The sequence below is a fragment of the Pseudophryne corroboree genome, chromosome 2 (assembly GCF_028390025.1).
Source record: "Pseudophryne corroboree isolate aPseCor3 chromosome 2, aPseCor3.hap2, whole genome shotgun sequence".
NCBI classification, from domain to species: Eukaryota; Metazoa; Chordata; class Amphibia; order Anura; family Myobatrachidae; genus Pseudophryne; species Pseudophryne corroboree.
Window position 1 is genome coordinate 814301695 of NC_086445.1, and position 23314 is coordinate 814325008.

Genomic DNA, 23314 nt, shown 5'->3' on the forward strand with positions numbered 1-23314 from the left:
ATTCCTCCTGCAGAATGATGAACCCCGTAATATCCATTTTTTTTAAATGTCGTTTTCCAAAATTATAACTTCACAATAGTATATGTCCTCTAAAATGTGTCTTAGATAACAATGTATATGGAAAAATGACATTTTCCCTAAGCTCGTATGAATATAAATGTCAGACTGACATTTATATTCATTGTCAGTGTACAGTAATAATGGAACCTGTTTATCGCTATTATCCAGCATATATAGCAGCATATAGTACCTCGCAGCACACAGGGGATGAAGCATTAATATAACAAGCGCGACCACATTCAGAGTGTACGCAGTGTGCTGCTGACAGTGAGTGTAGCGATGTACGGTTGCACTAGCAGCGCATGTATAATCATCGCTGTCTGCAGACAGGGAGGAACCCGGCGGCTCTCACCACACTGCTGCTGCTGCCGCCGAGGCCACGCCCACACACAACCCCGCCCCGTGTTGGGATCTCCTGCGAGTGACGTAACCGCTGATAGAAATAGCCGGCTGTGTGCTGCGTGATGTACAGACGGGAGTGAGAGACACTACTCGGGTCACACATCCCCCTGTTCCTGCTGCTGCTGTATGACAGGTAGGGAGCGGAGCCGGCCTCATGGGCTCATCACTTACCCTGAAAAAGTTTCATGTAGACTTTCCCCTCATGTTGTGTGTTTTTGTATTGCGGCGTTTTGTCTCCATCTGAGCCCCCGCGTTATGAAGAGACGTCATGAGATGGGGGCTTATTACTTGTCACATAGGAGGAGGCATATGATTAGTTCTGCTCCTTCATTGGGCGAGCTTTGTGGGGATATACACCTGTGCTATCATCCAGCAGCAGCAGCAGCAGCAGCACATAGCTGTGGATGGTGGCGGGAGGGTGATGTGAGATGCAGCGCGGATGGAGAGTCCTGTGTGTGTGCGCAGCACGAATTGTGCCACACAGACAGGAGGGCTCTGCTGCCCCTCACCCAGCGCAGATCTGCCCGTCTCTATGGGCTGTTCTCCCGACCCTCTCCCAGGCTGTTCACCTACCCCTCACCCAGGACTGCTCTGTAGCCCCTATCCATTGCTGTTTCCTTGCCCCTCACTCAGTGCTCTCTTTTGCCGCAAACTCGGGGTTGTTCTGTTGCCCCTCACCCAGTGCTGTTCTCCTGCACCCCATGCAATGCTGTTCTGTATCATCTAGAGCAAGTCCCCTGCCTCTCACCTGCCACTGGGCAGATGTACTAAGCCTTGGAGAATGATAAAGTGGAGAGAGATAGAGTACCAGCCAACCAGCTCCTAACATGCAGTTAGGAGCTGATTGGCTGGTTCTTTATCTCTCTCCACTTTATCACTCTCCAAGACTTAGCACATCTTCCCCCTGACAGTTCATCTATCCCTCTATAAGGACTCTTCCGCCGTTCATCCAGCGCTGTACCATTCCTGCCCCTCATCCAGGACTGGGTTCGTGCCCCTCACTCTAGTCTAGACTGTTCTGTCCCTCATCCAGGGCTGTCCAGCCCCTCATCCAGCTCTGTTCTCATGTTTCTTGTCCAGCGATGTTCTTCTGACGCTCATCCGTTGCTGTAATACTAGTGTGTTTGGCATATCCATGACACCAGTGCATCCCGCTTAATAGCATTACCAGTGGATTGAAATTCAACAATTTGGCAATAGCAATTAGACTTACTGTAATGTGCTTACATAATATGATGTCAGGACAGGTAGTGCCATATTCCTCTACTAAAGTGTTTTGGCATATTATTCCTTAGCTGTTCAACCTATTGCTGCTAAACACTTTACCAAACTTAATGTAAAAAGTCGCCACTGCCACTTTAATACGTAAAACAATGTATCCTATACATACAGGTTCAGTGTTGCTGAGTGTACAAGTAGAAGGGGGGCAGAGGTATGTTGGAGCCGACATGTCGGCATGCTACTACGATGATGTCATGTTGAAGGTTGTAAATCAGAGATGGTGACAATGCCGTACAGCGCAGTACTAGCATGTCAGGTACGACATACCGCTGTACCTCTTCCGCTTCTCCACATTGTAACTGTCACTCTGCCAACTACATCCCATTACAACAATAAATGTGTCACAATGAGAAATCTAGATGAAGTTACTACACACAGTAATACAACTACACAATAAGTGATTACAGTAAGTGTATTGCAGTGTGTGACCGCCCAGCCCTTGAGAGTTAACCTTAGAAAACTGCTGTAAAGACTGAGCGTTGTATGCTAACCACAGATGGAGATCTGTCAGTATATAATGGAAATGTATTGCTTTACTTGAGCAATAGAAACATGTATTAAGCATATTATGTTGTGCTCTAAGCCTCTAGTGCTCTAACCCTCTAACACGTACACAGTATTGGCATGCAACGTGTGCCCCTGACAGATCACATTTGGACCAGTAGTTCCACGGCAGCTGGGTAGCTAATGTTGCCTTATCCTGCTATACAGTAAAAACGACATTATTATATATCAATATTGAGAAAGTACTGAAATGTTCAGTGTGGAAATACCCACTAGTAAGGTCTGTACTCCTACAGACCTAATGAACAGCAGTAAAATGTTACTGAAGTAGCAATGTACATAGTACTCGGGTATCAGCGGAGTTGAGTTCAGGTAATCCCACACCTAACTCACCTTGTCACATTCATCGCGTGACGAGACATTTCAAACATATGGTCTGCTAGATAACAATATGTCTAGGTGTACATTATTATGACTTGTTCTCTCTTTCACCTGCACTGTATTTGCCTGCACTTAAATACATATGCCATAAATCAAAGGTTAACAGTTTATTTTTACAAGCCTTATAATGCGCCCATAACCATAAGTCTATATTTCTATGATCATATGTGGATCAGAACTAAGTCTTTCACTGTATTCTTCTAAACCAGCTATACGTATACATGCAGAATGCACTGTGCATTATTGTTTATGTAATGCATAGCATAGTTATACCCGGCGATGACTTACAGAAATGTGTGTCTCTTCCCTAAATCCTACATAATGATGTATGGAACGTATGTCCCGACATGTTCCTCTGTGTTCATGTGAAATGCTCTGGGGTACAGTATGCTTGTTTTGTGTAACGTTCTGTGCATCCTATTAATGAGAGGTGAAGCATAATCTCAGGTTCTGGTCTCATTTTACTCTAGGGCACCGCGCTGGTAGAACTTCTAGTTGTATTCTAGCTCATGGCACATCAATCTCTTCAACCAAATGACTCAGAGGGGCAGTGAAACACTCCATTCACTCTGCTGCTCAACATGTCCCGGGATACGGTCATTAGGTCGACCACACTTAGGTCGACACGGTCACTAGGTCGACATGAAAAAAGGTTGACATGCGGTTTTCACTTTTTTTTAAAAACTTTTTCATACTTTACGGTCCACGTGGACTACAATCGGGAATAGTAACCTGTGCCGAGCACAGCGGTAGCATAGCGTGGCACCTTTCCCGAAGCGTGGCGAATGACGCGAGCCATGCGAGGGGACACGGTGCACTAATTGGGGTTCCCCGTCACGTTGCGGAGAAAACGACACCAAAAAAAGTACAAAAACTCATGTCGACCTAATGACCCATACCCCATGTCCCACACATTTACATGAGTCTGTTCTCCATAGCAACCCAATAATCTACTGGATTTTCTGCTTTGATTTTAATTGTAAGGCCCTGGACCAGGCATGTCCAAACTGCGGCCCTCCAGCTGTTGTGAAACTACATATCCCAGCATGCCCTGACACAGTTTTGCTGTCAGACAATGCTAAAGCTGTGTCAGGGCATGCTGGGATGTGTAGTTTCTCAAGAGCTGGAGGGCCGCAGTTTGGACATGCCTGCCCTATACAGTTATCTATAAAGAAATGGTTAACTTTGCAATTGAAGAAGATATAATTTCATTTAAAGGCTGTATGTCCGCCCTCGAGGCATGTCATGACTTGTTCTTTGTATTGTGTCTGAGAAACAACAAGTGTCATTACTTAGGTGATCATTTGTCTTTACATGAGATCAGTGTCATTTAACTGAGAGCGCAAGTGATAGATATCAGTGGAAATCTAGATTTACTTACCTTTTTCATTCGAGTTATGCAACACAAGTGTGTCACAAGCACAGACTGGATCATTGTGTCACCAGATGTTACAGTATTTTTTGAATGCACTCCTTTTTTCACAATTAGGGTTTCTTAAGTGATAATATTGTAGCATGGGTTATGAAAACAAATAGCCTATAGTGACAGTAGGCGTGTCACAACATCATAAATGCTGAGCTATAGAATACTGATTTCTGAAACTGGGTGGGGTCTTGTGTTGATTTGAGTTATAAGGAAACATAGTATTGGCATGGAAATCTCCTTATGGTTACTGAAATGACAGTGCACCCTCTTTAGAACTGGAGCACTTTAGTATCTGCATCTGTCCGTCACTTCAGATAAATTATTTCGGAAGATCTCGACAAGCCAATTTAGAGGGTCACTTAAGCTGGGTACATATTAGACAATGTGGAAGCGGCACAGTGATCTTCCTGATTTCCCTTGAATTCCCGGACAAACGATATAGGACCCAATTCAGACTTGATCGCTGTTTTGCGAATTCGCACAGCGAGCGATTATCGAATGACTGTGCATGCGTGTGCACCAAAATGCGCAGGCGCGTCCCCAAACAGCGACAGGATGGTACAAAAATGTAGTTTGCATCGGCGTTCCCACGGTGCTTGACAGAAGAGGACGTTTGTTGGTGGTTGTTGGCTGTTTTCAGGGAGTGTCAGGAAAAACGCAGGCGTTCCCAAGCGTTTTCAGTGCGGGTGTGTGATGTCAGCTCCGTCCCCAATCAGCCTGTTTGTATCGCACTGCAGGAGTACATTGCATTGCAGTCATAGGAGAAGACGTGACAGACGACGCACGGAAATGTGCGTACACACTGGCCGATGTTGATGATTTGTCGCTCTGGTTTGGTTCATAACAGTGAATCGTCCCATTTATAGCACAGTGTGTACCCAGCTTTAGCTATTTTGAGAAAGGGGGCGGATCCCCAAAACGCATTGACGCTGTAGGACTTGTGAGCAGTTCTAGGAGAGGAGAATCACCAATCCGCACGTCTGAGGCTGTTGCCGGGACAGCGTTCTGAGACATCCCGGGCGTCTCAGCAGTAGAGCGCAGCCTCACCTAGGAAGGGGTACGATTTCCACTGTTCTGTGAACGCACCTTCTTTTACCTTGTAAAATAAATTCCCTGATGGGATCTTTTATTTTTACTTACGAGGTATTCAATTATGGCTATCTGTGATTTATCCACAGCTACTACTGGGATTGTGGGATTGCACTTTTAAAGCTACCTTTTGGTGAACATCATTCATTTATTTAAAGTGAGTGTCATTACATTAGAGAGCGACACAGCAAGGACGGTGATCTTGTTGATTCGATCCACCCTTGATAGTATATATTTTGGTGTGAAGTTTGCACAGCTATCTCTGCATATATAAACTTCATCCTATAGCCTTGATGGCTAACCTTGACATTCCAGCTGTTGTTGAACTACACATCTCAGCATGCCCTGCATCAGTTTTAGCCAAATAACAAAACTGTAGCAGAGCATGCTGGGATATCTAGTTCAACAACAGCTGGAGTGTCAAGGCCATCACTGTCCTATAGCATTCAGTGCTGCCCACTTCACTTATTTTGTCTGATTATGCTATGTTATATAACATAAGATACAAACATGGAAGCATTAGTGGGTTGTTGCATATGCAATTGGTCTATTTTACGTCTTACTTGTCCTCCTTCATAGTATGAAAAGTTGCCTACATTTCAGTTCCACTGAATGTAAGTGTAATAAAGATAGTTATTGCATTTAAACAATAATAGTGAAAAAAAATCAGTGTTATAAAAGACAGCTTCATTAATTACGGTATAACTTCATTAATTACGGTATAGGTTCATTTCAGTACTTCTAGTTATAGAAATCTACATGAGTTCTCTTAGATCCTCATTGGCTTGTATAAAACTACTGGTCCTTTCTTCGTGTGCGCAGATCTTTCCAAGCCTCAGCGTTTTTCCTTCATGTAAGCAAATCTTTCTGAGCATTGGTGTCCTCGTCATGTATACAAAACCTTAAACCTTAACAGGTCTCTCATCCACAAGTACAAAGGTTTGGAAACATAGATCTTTAATTTACATTTGAAGCTTAGAAGTTTGGTAATAATAACCCATAATTTCTGTAGGTGGGGGAAGCTCGTCATGGCTACACAAAGTATTAAGTGGAACATAAGGAGTGGCTGTGGCAAGCTCTGAGACTCCTGTGGCTTGTAGAAACCTAAGGATAACTCGTGTATAAGTCCTAATTAGAGGTGACACACCAAATTATCATGCACACTATCATAAACATGTCATTTAAAGCTTTGGAGATTGTATCTAGGGGGATATGGTAAAACCAGATTAACTAGACAGTCTCCTCCCTAGAGATGATGATTTGCACATAATGTCACAATGTATGCATTATATGTTCAATAACAGGTGGTTTTAATTCATCTTTATAGCTGCTGTAAGTTTCTGTTTTTATTTGATGCCTATTATGAAGTAACCACCTATTAGTTTCCTTGTTTCATCAAAATGTGAAAAGAGTTAATTTGCTTAGAATGAAGTTTGTAACTCCGTCTGAACTAAAAGAAAAAGATACATTTTTATTAATTTTAAGGGACACAAAAAGTTCAGAGAAGTTCTGTAGAGTGTCAAGATACAGAAGTAGAGCTAAAATAAAACAAATCAACTATATAAATATGTAGCTAATTTGGGCACATACTGTACGTTGAGTACAAGGTTTTACAGATCTGGTTATTCAGTGCTTACAGTTCAGACTCTAGTAGACCTACACATTGTTGATGACATATACAGACATATACTTGCCTGCACTCCAAGATATTCTGAGAGACTCCGAAATTTGGGGTAGTTCTCCCAAATAAACACCCCACCTGAATCCTGTCCACATCTCCATTACATTGCAATCATGCAGCCTACTGCGTAACGGCACCCACTGCTCCCACCTCTGACCTTGACACCCCCCCACCACAGAGGACACCCAGGGCTGCCATGACATCTGGCAAACCCTGCTGCTGGATAGTGGGTGCAGCTATATGCACCCGTAAAAACATCCACTTATTTCAGACAACCAGATTACATTTTACGCCTGGAATGTCCGAGAGACAGTTGTTGGGCTCCCCCAGACTCCCTAGAGAGTAACGCATCCTTCTGGTCCCACCCACTTCCCCAGTGAATTGTCAGGACTGGGATGTAATTATGCAATTCATGGTGAAGGACGTCGTTCTAGCCTTGCCTCCCATTGCTTGATAGCTCAATCATAGCATTTTGCAATGGGGGAGGGGGTAGGGGGGCTGGGATGATACAAATCACATTGTCATGCACCACACACTGGCACCCTGGATATCCCCTCCAGGATCCAGGATGGAGAGCAGGAAAGAGTCAGTAAGTAGGATGCAAAAGTAAGGTGCAAAAAAGTTTTGGCAACAAGGCTACCAATCAGATGTCTGCTTTCATATTCTCAAATACTGCCAACAGTGCTGACAGCTCATTAACAGTGCACCAACTTTTATAAATGGCAACCCCTGAAAGTTATGTTGTGTGTTTGATGGTGCGACACAGCCAGCAGAAAAATGCACTCTATAGTCACAACGTGCTGCACTCGTGATATGTCGGATCTAGGGGGATCCGATCGGATGCCCATGGGAACGTGCATCAGATCGGGGTCCTATAGACACACACCTGTTCATTTTCAGATTTCATTTTTTTACTACTCATTCCATTCTGCTCTAGCAAACTACAGACGCATACTCATACATCCTGCCGCAGTACGCCATGCAGCGTGAGATACCTGGTGTCATGCAATGCTCATAGCATCGGGCATCTTCTTTTGCAGAACATGTGTTTTAGTCACAACGCTATACAACTAAGACGCACCAGGAGACTGTGCTGATTAATTTGATATATGAGTTGAGTATATCTGTATGCGACGATCAAATTAATCAGCGTTGCGATTAAGCCGCATTTTCCGCAAACGAAGGTCAGACGCTAGCAGATTCTTGTGGAACATGGCGTGCCGGGAGGGGCCATTTGTAGCAACTGCAGCAATGATGTATGAGGACACATCTGTATCTCGCTGTGAGTTAATAGGGAAATATCCTGCATATATAAGTAAAGTTTATGTTTTTGCAGTCTTTAGCTGTTAAGGAAAACAGATATTTCTCTGTATGTAATATGAAGGAGACCACCAATCTTCTCACCCACTTACAGTAATATAAAAGCGAAACAATCAGAAAAGAGAGGATTACATGGGAGGTGGCAGCAAGCAATACCTGGTAAATCACATCTCTTTCGGTTATACTTTTACAAAAAAATTTGCTTACATTTCATTAGAGTGAACATTACACAGAGACACTAACGCTATAGTGTAGTGCATGAGTATGCAGAGGAATATGCTTGGACATGTCCCAGACAGTGCCTCTCTCCTCCCTACGACGTGTGACTAAACAGGGACCCAGATGACACTGAATGACGCTGCAGTGTTGTGAGCAGCTGGGTGACTCAGCCCTTTACACACCAACATGGGAAATGTGCCTGTTCTAGGAACAGAGAAAGAAATAGTAATATTCATGTCTAAATAAGGGGCCAGGGTTTCTGCACAATTTTTCCTGTAATACACGTTACATGTCTTTTACTTTGAATCCACTTCCTCTTTATTTAAATAGTTTTCTTTTCCTGAAAACTACCCTTTACTATTCCAATTAAGTACCACATCGTATGATACTGAAACTAACAGATATTCTGTTTCTCCAGAAGAAGGTCAGCACTTCTGTGTAATTGCGAGTATATTTTTGCTGTATATTCTGTTATATTAAGCTCGGTACACACTGGCCGATATATCGTGCATCCGATCGAGCGGGTGATATATATCACAAGCCCGTCAGTGGGTGCTTACCTCCGATATGTCTGTGAATGATGTTGTTCAGATATATCGGTGCATCTGGTTGTTGGTTGCTGCCGGGGGGGGGGGGGGGGGGGGGGAGTAGAAGCTGACCTCACGTTACCCGACCGACACGTCGAGCAGCCAATCGATAACGTTGTATACTTACCTGGACAAGGCACTCGGCGGGTCTGCCGGAGTGTCGGTCAGGTGTGTACTTGGACTGTGTATGAATAAATCTATCATAAACTGTTCCACGGTAGGTCGATTCAATTCACTGACAGTTGAATAGCGCCGGGAATTAGCTCCCGTCGCTATTCAATTCAGCTCAAGTTAAGTCCGCAAATGCCCGTTCTCCCGGACTTAACAGGTTGATTTGTCGGGAAAACTGGCATTCTCCAACTTAACTTTCCGCCGCGATGCTGATTCCCAACAGAATCAGCCTCGCGCCGGCCACGCGGCAGCACTTTTATCGGATTTCCTCTCGCATCCCCTGGGTGTGAGAGAAGAATTCCCGACAATTGAGTGTCACTTGGCGCTGTATTGAATAGCGCCGGGAGGTAATTCCCGGCGCTAATCAACTGTCAGTGAATTGAATCGACCCCTATGAGTCTTAAGCTGGATTGTAATATGACACCATACGGGATAGGTACGAAATGTCAATATTCATCATGTGGACATGAGAATGTCATCATCATGTAGACAGTGAGTAAATGTTGACATGTTAGAATGTTGACATTTCATCCTAGTAGCCCAGCGGTGACTAACTTTTCCTTGTGTCCCTGTGGTCATGTGACTATCACTTCTGGGTCAGACCTTCGATTCACCTGTGTTCTGGCGCTTATTTCTCAGCTATCCCTAACCATAACCCGCCCACTAGTGCCTAACCCTAACCTTCCATGCAGTCTAATGTTGACAGTCTAACAGTGTCAACATTTCACCTGTCGACATCCTGGCACTGTCGAAATGTTGCATGTCAGCATTTCAACAATGTCGACATTGTTATTGTCGACCTTTTGACTACATCCCCACCAGTCTGCTGTGTAACTAGCCTTGCTGTGACATGGCCCTGGTGAATTGTCGCTTTAAATGTATTTAAAGTTTGCAGACCTATGCCTTAGTCAGTGCACAGGTTCTCAAACTCAGTCCTCAGGACCCCACACAGTGCATGTTTTGCAGGTCTCCTCACAGAATCTCAAGTGAAATAATTTGCTCCACCTGTGGACCTTTTAAAATGTGTCAGTAATTAATACACCTGTGCACCTGCTGGGTTACCTGCAAAACATGCACTGTGTGGGGTCCTGAGGACCGAGTTTGAGAACCTGTGCCTTAGTGCATCACATAATTTCTTCCAATAAAAGAATGAACATTTGATGAATACCTTAAAAGTATTATAGAGGAAGCGATGATTTTGCACACCATATTAGTATGTTTTATTGGACTGTTGAAATTATAGCTTGGTGAACTCAAACAAGCATTGCATACCTCCCAACATGACCCTCTCCAGGAGGGACACAATGCTCTGCTAGTGGGCTTCCCTCTTAATTTATGATTGCCGGCACCTGTGTTGAACAGGTTTATGGATAAGAAAGGTGTTTCAGCACAGGTGATGGCAATCATAAATTAATAGGGAAGTCCAGGTGCAGAGCATTCTGTCCCTCCTGGAGAGGGTCATGTTGGGAGGTATGGCATTGTACATTGATGTATTGATCAGATGACAATATGACAATTTATGTGAACAGTAGTAGCTAACATCCATATTGATGAACACAATTCTGCGTAAGAAGGAGGGGTGAGTGGTCAGGATATAGATAGCAGTGTACAAATAAGTACCATCCGTATTGATTTTAACATCTGTTAGTTAGCTGTTATTTGCCATGATATAGTGTTCTCTTAGTAGCAGCAGAAAGTTTGTGGAGTCCAAGGTTAAAGCAAAGATAAGACTATATGATTTGTTATAAACAACATGTAATCACTACCTGAATTCTTCCCTTCCGTGTTATAGGGAAGATTGCCTCAGAGGTGACAGGTGTTTACGACAGCTTATTAAAAAGGGAAACTGATTCTTTTTGGCAATTTTCATGTATTGTTTTTCTTTTCATTTCTCTTACATACTGTAAATGGAAACTAACACATTCTGCTCTTTGGGCCGCCGTTTTGGGGGAGCGGTCCGGACCGTGCAGGGGGCAAGCAGCGGCGGCTGTGTGACGTCACAAGCAGCCGCTGCGACCCGTGATGCGACAAGTAGCTCCCTGTGCTGGTAGGAAGCTATTTGTCAAGTACAAAAGCATCGCCGGCGTGCGTTGCTTTTGTACTTGTGCGGGGGGGCCTGACATGCGGGATGGACTAGCCCCGTGCTGGGCGTCCCCCCGCATGTCAGAGTAAATGATCATAGATCTGCTAAATTACCCCCCATGGTCCTTGTCTTTGCTTTGTTGGCAATGGATGACTAATTGTTGCTGTGAATCGACAGAGCCACAGTTTACAGCCTACTGTAAATGATATATGATATATTTGATAAAAAAGAAATATGGATAACTGAGCACTGTAATACATTCTGCATTGTAGTTTGAGCTACAAATATTGCCACCTTGTGGGCAAAACAAAAAATTGTAACAATCACTGATTTCAGTAACTCTGGAACATCATACATACATATCCATTACTAGCGTTTGCCAGCGGCTTCGCTCGTGTGGATGCCTGTTATTGCTCAGCAGAACTAATTTGTCAAAGACAGCAGTGCCATCTAATATTGTGATGTTTATTTTATACTGTAGACACTGATCACAAAATGTATTTGTAACCAACGTTTGCAGTTTTTCCTGGGGCTACAAACGCGTGGGTAAGGTACGTGAGGCTACACATGGGAGAGGCAGCTGGTCCTGAGATCATACAGTACACCTGCAGCCCTGAGTGTTTGCCCTACGACTTGTTGATAGTCATAGCTAAACAGCTGCTTACAGGAAACTGCAGGCGCTTGAATTGAAAAGGAAAACTGTTGGGGATAAGGAGTATACACAATCTCACCTGGGCCACATCCTGTTAGAATCTTTGCCTCAGTTAGGTTCCTCTGCAGAGCAGTCACATTAAGTTGGGTTCCGTTGCATAACTTGGGCAAAGTCAAGTTCCACAGAAGCATGATCGGAACACCAACTTTCAGTGCGCAGAGTGTCAAGCATCTGGTTTTCCTTTATTGCCCCTCTCCCTGATGTCACATCGAGATCATACATTCCTCATATTTTTTTCTAGGTCACTAAGCTATACAATAGTGAAAACATGATCCAAATTAATCCAGTAGTTTTTGTGTGATGCTGGAACCAACAGACAGACAAAAATTCAGATATTTTTTTTCCGTCTCCAAAGTTTATAAACAGTCCATAGAGGTATATTTCTTAAAGAAATTGCTATGTACAGACACCGCCCTTTACGGTTTTATTATTTGTATAGATCACTATGGACAATTCATCATGAACAGTTTTATCTCTGCTTCTCTTTCCAAAATAGCTTTTCCTTCTGAGTCTAATCTGGGGGTTATATGTGTACTGTCTATAGCAGGCTTTTTCAACCAGTGTGCCGCGACCAGTTGCAAGGTGTGCCGCGGAGCCAGAGCAGCTTCCTGCACCTTTAGAGTGAACTGTTGGCCCAGGCTTTTTTTAGAGGATCAGTCGTGCTACAGCCATGACCTATGCCTTGAAAACGGTGTGATATCATATGTCACAGCCGCCGTGTCTCACCACCCAGCCAGCCCACCTGCTGCATACACATCTTCCAGTTCCCGCCTGCATACACAGCTTTCCTTGCCAACCCACATCCACACCTGCCCGACCGCCCGCTGCTCAGTATTCGCAGAACTCCACTATGAACAACCCCCCGCCACTGAGGGACGGAGGAGGACAGCTGATAATAATATTTGTTATTTTATTTCTGCTGTGGGGAACAATAGGATTTCAATAGGATTTATGTGGGGAGAATAAGAATTTATGGATGTATTTGGGGAACAATGTGAATAATTTATGTGTGGAGCAATAGGATTTATGTAGGGAGCAACATGATTTATGTGGGGAGTGATTGTTTTTTCTGTGTAGGCCAATGTGTGTGTGGATTTTTGTTTTACTGTGAGGGCCAATGTGTGTGTTTTGTTTTTTTTCTGTGGGGAACAGATGGTGCGCTTGGCAATTGAAAAATATTGTTCGGTGTGCCGCGAGTAAAAAAAAGGTTGAAAATCACTTGTCTATAGTATATGTATATGTATAATACTGTTATATGGAGAGGGAACATGGCTTCTGCACATGTATTGTCGTTATATCTCCATGTCACCTTGGTGGCTATTCAATATCTAGTACTAAATCTGCCTTCTTCCATTTGTACATTTTACAAAGATTTGGTATTATGCAGTATTTGTAGATCAACAGAAAGTGTTTGCAGGCTTAAGTATCATTATTATATAAGGTGATTATTGTGTAGTTTGTATAGGAGAAAGCATTGCGATAGGAGTGTACAGGTATCACTTTACTAACAATTGTTTGCATAATAATGTTATCTGACAACTTGACATATCCTGCAGCAGCAACAGACTGGCTATTGGCCAAAGGTACTTAGGCCTTGTCTAGGAGCTTGTTTACTAATAAGTGCTGCAAGCATGAGTTTTTTTTTGTAATAACATTATATTGCATTACTATTGTAGTTATTATATTGCTGTTAAGAATGCATCTGTAATGTGTTTATTCAAGCTGGACATCTGTTTTAACTAATATTGTAAAACACCCAATTTTTATATAATAGTTTACTGGTGTAACAATATATTAGACTAATACAATAAAAAGCCATGTACAATCCCAGTGCAATTTCTGACTAGTTGTTCATTTAAAATATCTTTTAACCCCTAAATATCAATGACACATCCGACCTGATTCTGGAAGCACCAATGTGCAAACTGAAATCTAAATTGCAGTGTAAAAATAAAGCAGCCAATATTTACCCTACACAGAAACAATAACGAACTCTCTCTGCACATGTTATAGCTACCCCCCCTGCAGTGCACATGGTTTTGCCCAACTGCTAACAAATTTGCTGCTGCGATCAACTCTGAATTACCCCCACTGTCTGCTTTCAATCTATGGATAGTTGATGTACTCTTGGATAAGAAAATAGCTTGACAGTTCCTAACAAAGGAAATACAGATGTGTCCTCATACACCCAGCCTCAATATACCATATAGTACTACTCTGCTAAAGGTATACCTCAATATACATATGGTATGCCTCAATATACCATATGGTATGGTATGACTCAATATACCATATAGTGCTACTCTGCTAATGGTGGTCATTCCGAGTTGATCGCTAGCTGCCATTGTTCACAGCACAGCGATCAGGCTAAAAATCGGCATTTCTGCGCATGCGTACGGGCCGCAGTGCGCACGCGCGATGTACTTTCACACAAAACTATGCAGTTTCACACAAGGTCTAGCGACACTTTTCAGTCGCACTGGTGATCGTTGAATGATTGACAGGAAAGGGGTGTTTCTGGGTGGTAACTGCCCATTTTCCGAGAGTGTGCTAAAAAAAACGCCGGCGTGTCAGGTAAAAACGCAGGCATGCCTGGGGAAACGGGGGAGTGGCTGGCCGAACGCAGGGCGTGTTTGTGACGTCAAATCAGGAACTAAACAGACTGAAGTGATCGCAAGGAAGGAGTAGGTCTGCAACTACTCAGAAACTGCATGAAAAAATTTCAGCACTATTCTGCTAACCTTTCGTTCGCACTTCTGCTAAGCTAAAATACACTCCCAGGGGGCGGCGGCCTAGCGTTTGCACTGCTGCTAAAAGCAGCTAGCGAGCGATCAACTCGGAATGAGGGCCAATGTCGGGTGTTTTTGCCAAAAATGCATTCTATTCGAACCACAATAGGACGCACGAGGAGACTGTGTTGATTGATTTGATATATGACACTTGTATATTGTGTGTACGGAGCAGAACAGAACTTGTATTGAGAAAAAATTTGTGGCTGTTTCATTGTGGCAAAATAAGATGCATTTTTAGCATAGAATAAGCAAAAAAAGACACCTACACTAGAAGAGTCTCGCGTGACCTGGCGTGCCAAGAGCGGCTCTTTGGCGGGACTGCAGCAAAACTGTATGAGGACGCATCTGTATATGCAAATCTGCCCAGACACAGTGTATTTTTGTGTAGAATAATAAGCACAAATATTTACTAACCATTCAGGGGATGCGTTCAATTTGCCGGCTGTCGGGATCCCGGCGGTCAGGATACTGACACTGGAATCCCAACAGCCAACAATGCCGCCAGCTGGAATCCCGGCAAAACAGGACTATTCCCACTCGTTGGTGTCCATAAGGGGACTCTTTGCGCTTGCCCCGCTGCTGGTATTCTGGTGGGCAGGATGCCGCTGTCGGGATATGGACAGCTGGCATCACGCCCGCCGGTAAATCATACTGATTCCCCATTAATGGCTCATACACGTAAACATTTCTCTAACGTCCTAGTGGATGCTGGGGACTCCGTCAGGACCATGGGGAATAGCGGCTCCGCAGGAGACAGGGCACAAAAGCAAGCTTTTAGGATCACATGGTGTGTACTGGCTCCTCCCCCTATGACCCTCCTCCAAGCCTCAGTTAGGTTTTTGTGCCCGTCCGAGAAGGGTGCAATCTAGGTGGCTCTCTTAAAGAGTTGCTTAGAAAAAGTTTTTAGGTTCTTTATTTTCAGTGAGTCCTGCTGGCAACAGGCTCACTGCATCGAGGGACTTAGGGGAGAGAATTTCAACTCACCTGCGTGCAGGATGGATTGGATTCTTAGGCTACTGGACACCATTAGCTTCAGAGGGAGTCGGAACACAGGTCTCGCCCTGGGGTTCGTCCCGGAGCCGCGCCGCCGACCCCCTTGCAGATGCTGAAGATTGAAGAGGTCCGGAACCAGGCGGCAGAAGACTTTTCAGTCTTCCTCAGGTAGCGCACAGCACTGCAGCTGTGCGCCATTGTCTGTCAGCACACTTCACACAGCGATCACGGAGGGTGCAGGGCGCGGGGGGGGGCGCCCTGGCAGCAATGTAGAATACCTGTATGGCGAAAAATACATCACATATAGCCCTTGAGGCTATATGGATGTATTTAACCCCTGCCAGACTTCACAATCTCCGGAGAAGAAGCCCGCCGAAAAGGGGGCGGGGCCTATTCTCCTCAGCACACAGCGCCATTTTCCCTCACAGAAAGGCTGAGGGGAAGGCTCCCAGGCTCTCCCCTGCACTGCACTACAGAAACAGGGTTAAATCAGAGAGGGGGGGCACTGATTTGGCGATATACATATATATTAAATGCTATATGGGAGGAACACTTATATAAGGGTTGTCCCTGTATAATTATAGCATTTTGGTGTGTGCTGGCAAACTCTCCCTCTGTCTCCCCAAAGGGCTAGTGGGTCCTGTCCTCTATCAGAGCATTCCCTATGTGTGTGCTGTATGTCGGTACGTGTGTGTCGACATGTATGAGGAAAATGTTGGTGAGGAGGCGGAGCAAATTGCCTGTAATGGTGATGTCACTCTCTAGGGAGTCGACACCGGAATGGATGGCTTACTTATGGAATTACGTGATAATGTCAACACGCTGCAAGTGGGTTGACGACATGAGACGGCCGGCGAACAAATTAGTACCGGTCCAGGCGTCTCAGACACCGTCAGGGGCTTGTAAAAACGCCCATTTACCTCAGTCGGTCGACATAGACCCAGACACGGACACTGATTTCAGTGTCGACGGTGAAGAAACAAACGTATTTTCCTTTAGGGCCACACGTTAAGGGCAATGAAGGAGGTGTTACATATTTCTGATACTCCAAGTACCGCAAAGAAGGGTATTATGTGTGAGGTGAAAAAACTACCTGTAGTTTTTCCTGAATCAGATAAATTAAATGAAGTGTGTGATGATGCGTGGGTTTCCCCCGATAGAAAATTATTGGCGGTATACCCTTTCCCGCCAGAAGTTAAGGCGCGTTGGGAAACACCCCTCAGGGTGGATAAGGCGCTCACATGCTTATCAGAACAAGTGGCGGTACCATCTACAGATAGGGCCGTACTTAAGGAGCCAGCTGATAAGAGGCTGAAAAATATCCTAAAAAGTATACACACACATGCTGGTGTTATACTGTGACCAGCGATCGCCTCAGCCTGGATGTGCAGAGCTGAGGTGGCTTGGTCGGATTCCCTGACTAAAAATATTGATACCCTTGACAGGGACAGTATTTTATTGACTATAGAGCATTTAAAGGATGCATTTCTATATATGCGAGATGCGCAGAGGGATATTTGCACTCTGGCATCAAGAGTAAATGCGATATCCATATCTGCAAGAAGATGTTTATGGACACGACAGTGGTCAGGGGATGCAGATTCCAAACGGCACAAAGATGTATTGCCGTATAAAAGGGGAGGAGTTATTTGGGGTCGGTCCATGGGACCTGGTGGCCACGGCAACTGCTGGAAGATCCACCGTTTTTTACCCTAAGTCACATCTCTGCAGAAAAAGACACCGTCTTTTCAGCCTCAGTCTTTTCGTCCCTATAAGATATCTGCCCAGGGATAGAGGAAAGGGAAGAAGACTGCAGCAGGCAGCCCATTCCCAGTAACAGAAGCCCTCCACCGCTTCTACTAAGTTCTCAGCATGACGCTGGGACCGTACAGGACCCCTGGATCCTACAAGTAGTATCAAAGGGGCACAGATTGGAATGTCGAGGCGTTTCCCCCCTCGCAGGTTCCTGTAGTCTGCTGTACCAATGTCTCCCTCCGACAGGGAGGCAGTATTGAAAACAATTCACAAGCTGTATTCCCAGCAGGTGATAATAAAATTACCCCTCCTACAACAAGGAAAGGGGTATTGTTCCACACTATAGGGTGGTACTGAAGCCAGAAGGCTAGGTGAGACCGATTCTAAATCTGAAAAATTTGAACACTTACAAGGGTTCAAATCCAGATGGAGTCACTCAGAGCAGTGATAGCGAACTGGGAACAGGGGGACTATATGGTGTCCCGGGACATCAGGGATGCTTACCTCCATGTCCCAAAATTTGCTTTTCTCACCAAGGGTACCTCAGGTTCGTGGTACAGAACTGTCACTATCAGTTTCAGACGATGCCGTTGGAGTGTCCAAGGCACCCCGGGTCTTTACCAAGGTAATGACCGAAATGAGGATTCGTCTTCAAAGAAAATGGACGACCTCCTGATAAGAACAAGGTCCAGAGAACAGTTGGAGGTCGGAGTAGCACTATCTCAAGTAGTGCTACGACAGCACGGGTGGATTCTAAATATTCCAAAACCGCAGTTGTTCCGACGACACGTCTGCTGGTCCTAGGGATGATTCTGGACACAGTCCAGGAAAAGGGTGTTTCTCCCAGAGGAGAAAGCCAGGGAGTTATCCGAGCTAATCGGGATCCTCCTAAAACCAGGAAAAGTGTCAGTGCATCATTGCACAAGAGTCCTGGTAAAAATGGTGGCTTATTACGAAGCGCTTCCATTCGGCAGATTTCACGCAAGAACTCTTCAGTGGGATCTGCTGGACAAATGGTCCGGATCGCATCTTCAGATGCATCAGCGGATAACCCTATATCCAAGGACAAGGGTGTCTCTCCTGTGGTGATTACAGAGTGCTCATCTTCTAGAGGGCCGCAGATTCGGCATTCAGGATTGGATGCTGGTAACCACGGAGGCCAGCCTGAGAGGCTGGGGAGCAGTCACACAGGGAAAAAATTTCCAGGGAGTGTGATCAAGTCTGGAGAATTCTCTCCACATAAATATACTGGAGCTAAGAGCAAATTTGTAATGCTATAAGCTTAGCAAGGCCTCTGCTTCAAGGTCAGCCGGTATTGATCCAGTGGGATAACATCACGGCAGTCGCCCACGTAAACAGATAGGGCGGCACAAGAAGCAGGAGGGCAGTGGTCAAAACTGCAAGGATTTTTCGCTAGACGGAAAATCATGTGATAGCACTGTCAGCAGTGTTCATTCCGGGAGTGGACGACTGGGAAGCAGACTTCCTCAGCAGGCACGACCTCCACCCGGGAGAGTGGGAACTTCATCGGGAAGTTTTCCGCATGATTGTGAACCGTTGGGAAAGACCAAAGGTGGAAATGATGGCGTCCCGCCCGAACAAAAAACGGGACAGGTATTGCGCCAGGTCACGAGACCTTCAGGCGATAGCTGTGGACGTCCTGGTAACACCGTGGGTGTAACAGTCGGTGTATGTGTTCCCTCTTCTGCTTCTCATAACCAAGGTATTGAGAATTATAAGACGTAGAGGAGTAAGAACTATACTCGTGGCTCCGGATTGGCCAAGAGGGACTTGGTACCCGGAACTTCAAGAGATGCTCACAGAGGACTAATGGCCTCGGGAGCTAAGATGGGATTTGCTTTCAGCAAGAACCATGTCTGTTCCAAGAGGAACCGTGGCATCTGCCTCTAAGAAAGGACCTGCTCCAGCAGGGACCTTGTCTGTTCCAAGACTTACCGCGACTGCGTTTGACGGCATGGCGGTTGAACGCCGGATCCTAAGGGAAAAGGCATTCCGGAAGAGGTCATACCTACCCTGGTCAAAGCCAGGAAGGAGGTGACCGCACAACGTTATCACCACATGTGGTGAAAATATGTTGCGTGGGTGAGGCCAGGAAGGCCCCACGAAAAAATTTCAACTAGGTCGATTTCTGCACTTCCTGAAAACAGGAGTGTCTATGAGCCTCAAATTGGGGTCCATTAAGGTTCAAGTTTCGGCCCTGTAGATTTTCTTCCAGAAAAAATTGGCTTCAATTCCTGAAGTCCAGACGTTTGTCAAGGGAGTATTGCATATACAGCCCCTTGTGTGCCTCCAGTGGCACCGTGGGATCTCAACGTAGTGTTGGGATTCCTCAAATCATATTGGTTTGAACCGATCAAATCTGTGGATTTGAAATATCTCACATGGAAAGGGACCATGTTGTGGCCCTGGCCTCGGCCAGGCGATTGTCAGAATTGGGGGCTTTGTCTTAAAAAAAGCTCATATTTGTTTTTCCATTCGGACAGGGCAGAACTGCGGACTCGTCCCCAGTTTCTTCCTAAGGTGGTGTCAGCGTTTCGCCTGAAACAACATATTGTGGTGCCTGCGGCTACTAGGGACTTGGAGGACTCCAAGTTGCTAGACGTTGTCGGGGCCCTAAAAATAGATATATATATATTTCCAGGACGGCTGGAGTCAGAAAGTCTGACTTGCTGTTTATATTGTATGCACCCCCAAAGATGGGTGCTCCTGCTTCTAAGCAGACTATTGCTCGTTGGATTTGTAGTACAATTCAGCTTGCACAGTCTGTGGCAGGCCTGCCACAGCCAAAATCTGTCAATGCCCATTCCACAAGGAAGGTGGGCTCATCTTGGGCGGATGCCCGAGGGGGTCTCGGCTTTAAAATTTTGCCGAGCAGCTACGTGGTCAGGGGGGAACACGTTTGTAAAATTCTACAAATTTGATACCCTGGCTGAGGAGGACCTGGAGTTCTCTCATTCGGTGCTGCAGAGTCATCCGCACTCTCCCGCCCGTTTGGGAGCTTTGGTATAATCCCCATGGTCCTGACGGAGTCCCCAGCATCCACTAGGACGTTAGAGAAAATAAGATTTTACTTACCGATAAATCTATTTCTCGTAGTCCGTAGTGGATGCTGGGCGCCCATCCCAAGTGCGGATTGTCTGCATTACTTGTACATAGTTATTGTTACAAAAATCGGGTTATTATTGTTGTGAGCCATCTTTTTTAGAGGCTACTTCATTGTTATCATACTGTTAACTGGGTTCAGATCACAAGTTGTACGGTGTGATTGGTGTGGCTGGTTTGGGTCTTACCCGGGATTCAAGATCCTTCCTTATTGTGTACGCTCGTCCGGGCACAGTACCTAACTGAGGCTTGGAGGAGGGTCATAGGGGGAGGAGCCAGTACACACCATGTGATCCTAAAAGCTTGCTTTTGTGCCCTGTCTCCTGCGGAGCCGCTATTCCCCATGGTCCTGACGGAGTCCCCAGCATCCACTACGGACTACGAGAAATAGATTTATCGGTAAGTAAAATCTTATTTTGTCTTCTGCTGTTTTAGGCTTGTAAAATTAGGAATAAATAATCTCTATGGAAAATGGTTCATCGCTACGTAACGGTCATTGACCTGGATTCTGTGGACTTTATTATTACATTTAACATATCCTTAACAATAAGGTTACACTCTTAAATAATTAAGGCCCCCCTAACTCTGTTTAGGTAGCACGTCTGTTATTTAATATATAAAAGATCTTAGGGATAAGATGCAAATGTAAGTGCTAACACATAAGTAGCTATTCTCTAACTCTTTCTTGCTTAGTGCATAGTGAAACAGGGAAAATATAAGCAACACCTATACCTGTTGTTATACAGTAGCTCATAAGCAATCGAGGAACATTACACAATGGAGATACTCTATATAGTATAACCACTGTAAACAATAACATAGACATACGCTGAAGAGTAATGAAGGGAGGGGGGCCCTAGTTTGCACACCATAATTAAGTAATGAGGTGCTACTCTGCTTGAGACTTGATACAGTATACAAGGGGAAAGAGGTGCAGGTGTACTATCTCACACTAGCTCAACCTGTAATAACCAAAGGCATTTAGCATAATCCTGGCCAGGGCTATGAGCTGATGAGTATGTATTTTCATTGAAGTAAAAAGACAAATAGTTATGAACAATATTGTCCCAAGTATGTTTCATTTTATTTATATTTAAACTTCTATGTATATATTGTAGCGTCAACATTCTATATACTTACAGGTTTCTTTCACATTTTAAATCATGCATTGCACACTTACCTACGAAGAAGTCTGTCATGGTACACCGTACACATGTGCAGTGATGTTCTGATCGGTTGCTGTTGAGGCACGTGTGCCTGTCACTGCCTACTTTCCAAGAGCAATGTATGGGACACCTCCCCACAGCTCCCTGACAACTGATTGGGATAATACTAAGCCTATAGAGGGGTACACAGGGAGAGATCCGTGCTTAAATTCTAATCAATATGACTAGATAGCTTAGAAATTAAGCACGGATGTCTCCGTGTGTATGCCCCATAGCGATGTGCGGCGCTTTTGCCAGTGCTAGATTGGCCAGCATGCAGGCACAATCTAGCACATCGCTCATTACACAGCTGGGTGAAATGAGCGCCCTCCCTCGCCCCCCCCCCCCCCCCCCCCCCTCGCTCTGCACACATCGCGATTTGTGCTAAGCGGTCTGTGCTAGATCACTCGGCTCACATCTCTGGGAGATATCTCCCTGTGTGTAAGGGCTTTAAAACCTGCCTGGGATAATAGCCTACACAGTGGTAAAAACCACTTTGCAATCGGATCAGTGGTTTCAGGGTTTATTGCATTCAGACAAACAAAGAAACACACGTTGATATAGAAGAAGTGTATAGTCAGAATTCATTTTCTTTAGCTAGGGACATTGAAATAGAAGTGTCTCAATGTTGTGAAGATGACATCACTAATGGTACAGAACATTCCGATTTATCATAGACATTAGTGTGAGTTTTCCATAGCTTCCAACTGCTTTGGTTACTATAGAAGTAAATAAGAAAAAGACTTCTGACAGAGATGAGATTCCATGTCTTTGTGTTATCACTTTTCCCATTTGTAGCAATATCCTGTCCAATGTTTCACCTCTAAAAAAAAAATCATTTTTATTTTTGTAGAAAAACGTTTTAATTAACAAAATAATAATATTTTTTTAATTACATCCAGGACCATTTATGTATAACTCAATTCTGGCGCTTAAATATTGTCTCACGTTTCATAGCTTTGTCTTGAGGAATTTTCTCAATTTCTCTAACGTCCTAGTGGATGCTGGGGACTCCGAAAGGACCATGGGGAACAGCGGCTCCGCAGGAGACTGGGCACAAAGTAAAAGCTTTAGGACTAGCTGGTGTGCACTGGCTCCTCCCCCTATGACCCTCCTCCAAGCCTCAGTTAAGATTTTGTGCCCGAACGAGAAGGGTGCAATCTAGGTGGCTCTCCTGAGCTGCTTAGAGTAAAAGTTTAAATAGGTTTTTTTATTTTCAGTGAGACCTGCTGGCAACAGGCTCACTGCATCGAGGGACTAAGGGGAGAAGAAGCGAACTCACCTGCGTGCAGAGTGGATTGGGCTTCTTAGGCTACTGATAAATATATAAATCTCTGATAAACTAGAGACAAACATAAGGAGCGCTGGTTTAAAATTCAATTCATAAATTTAATATCAATTTAAACACACATAGTATAGTAAAAACTCAATTGAGTATCTATATAAGCTGACGCTTCAATAAGCTCATAA

General features: G+C 44.6%; 1 protein-coding gene across 1 annotated transcript in view; it reads left to right on the forward strand.

The window, feature by feature from the left end:
- Positions 1-479: 479 nt before the first annotated feature.
- LOC135049798 (cyclin-dependent kinase inhibitor 1-like) overlaps positions 480-23314 on the forward strand; it is a 47754-nt gene continuing 24919 nt past the window's right edge. The window contains exon 1 of the mRNA XM_063955673.1: positions 480-595. Within this exon, the coding sequence (XP_063811743.1) occupies positions 589-595 (7 nt within the window). The 5' untranslated portion in view covers positions 480-588. The remainder of the gene's footprint in view (positions 596-23314) is intronic.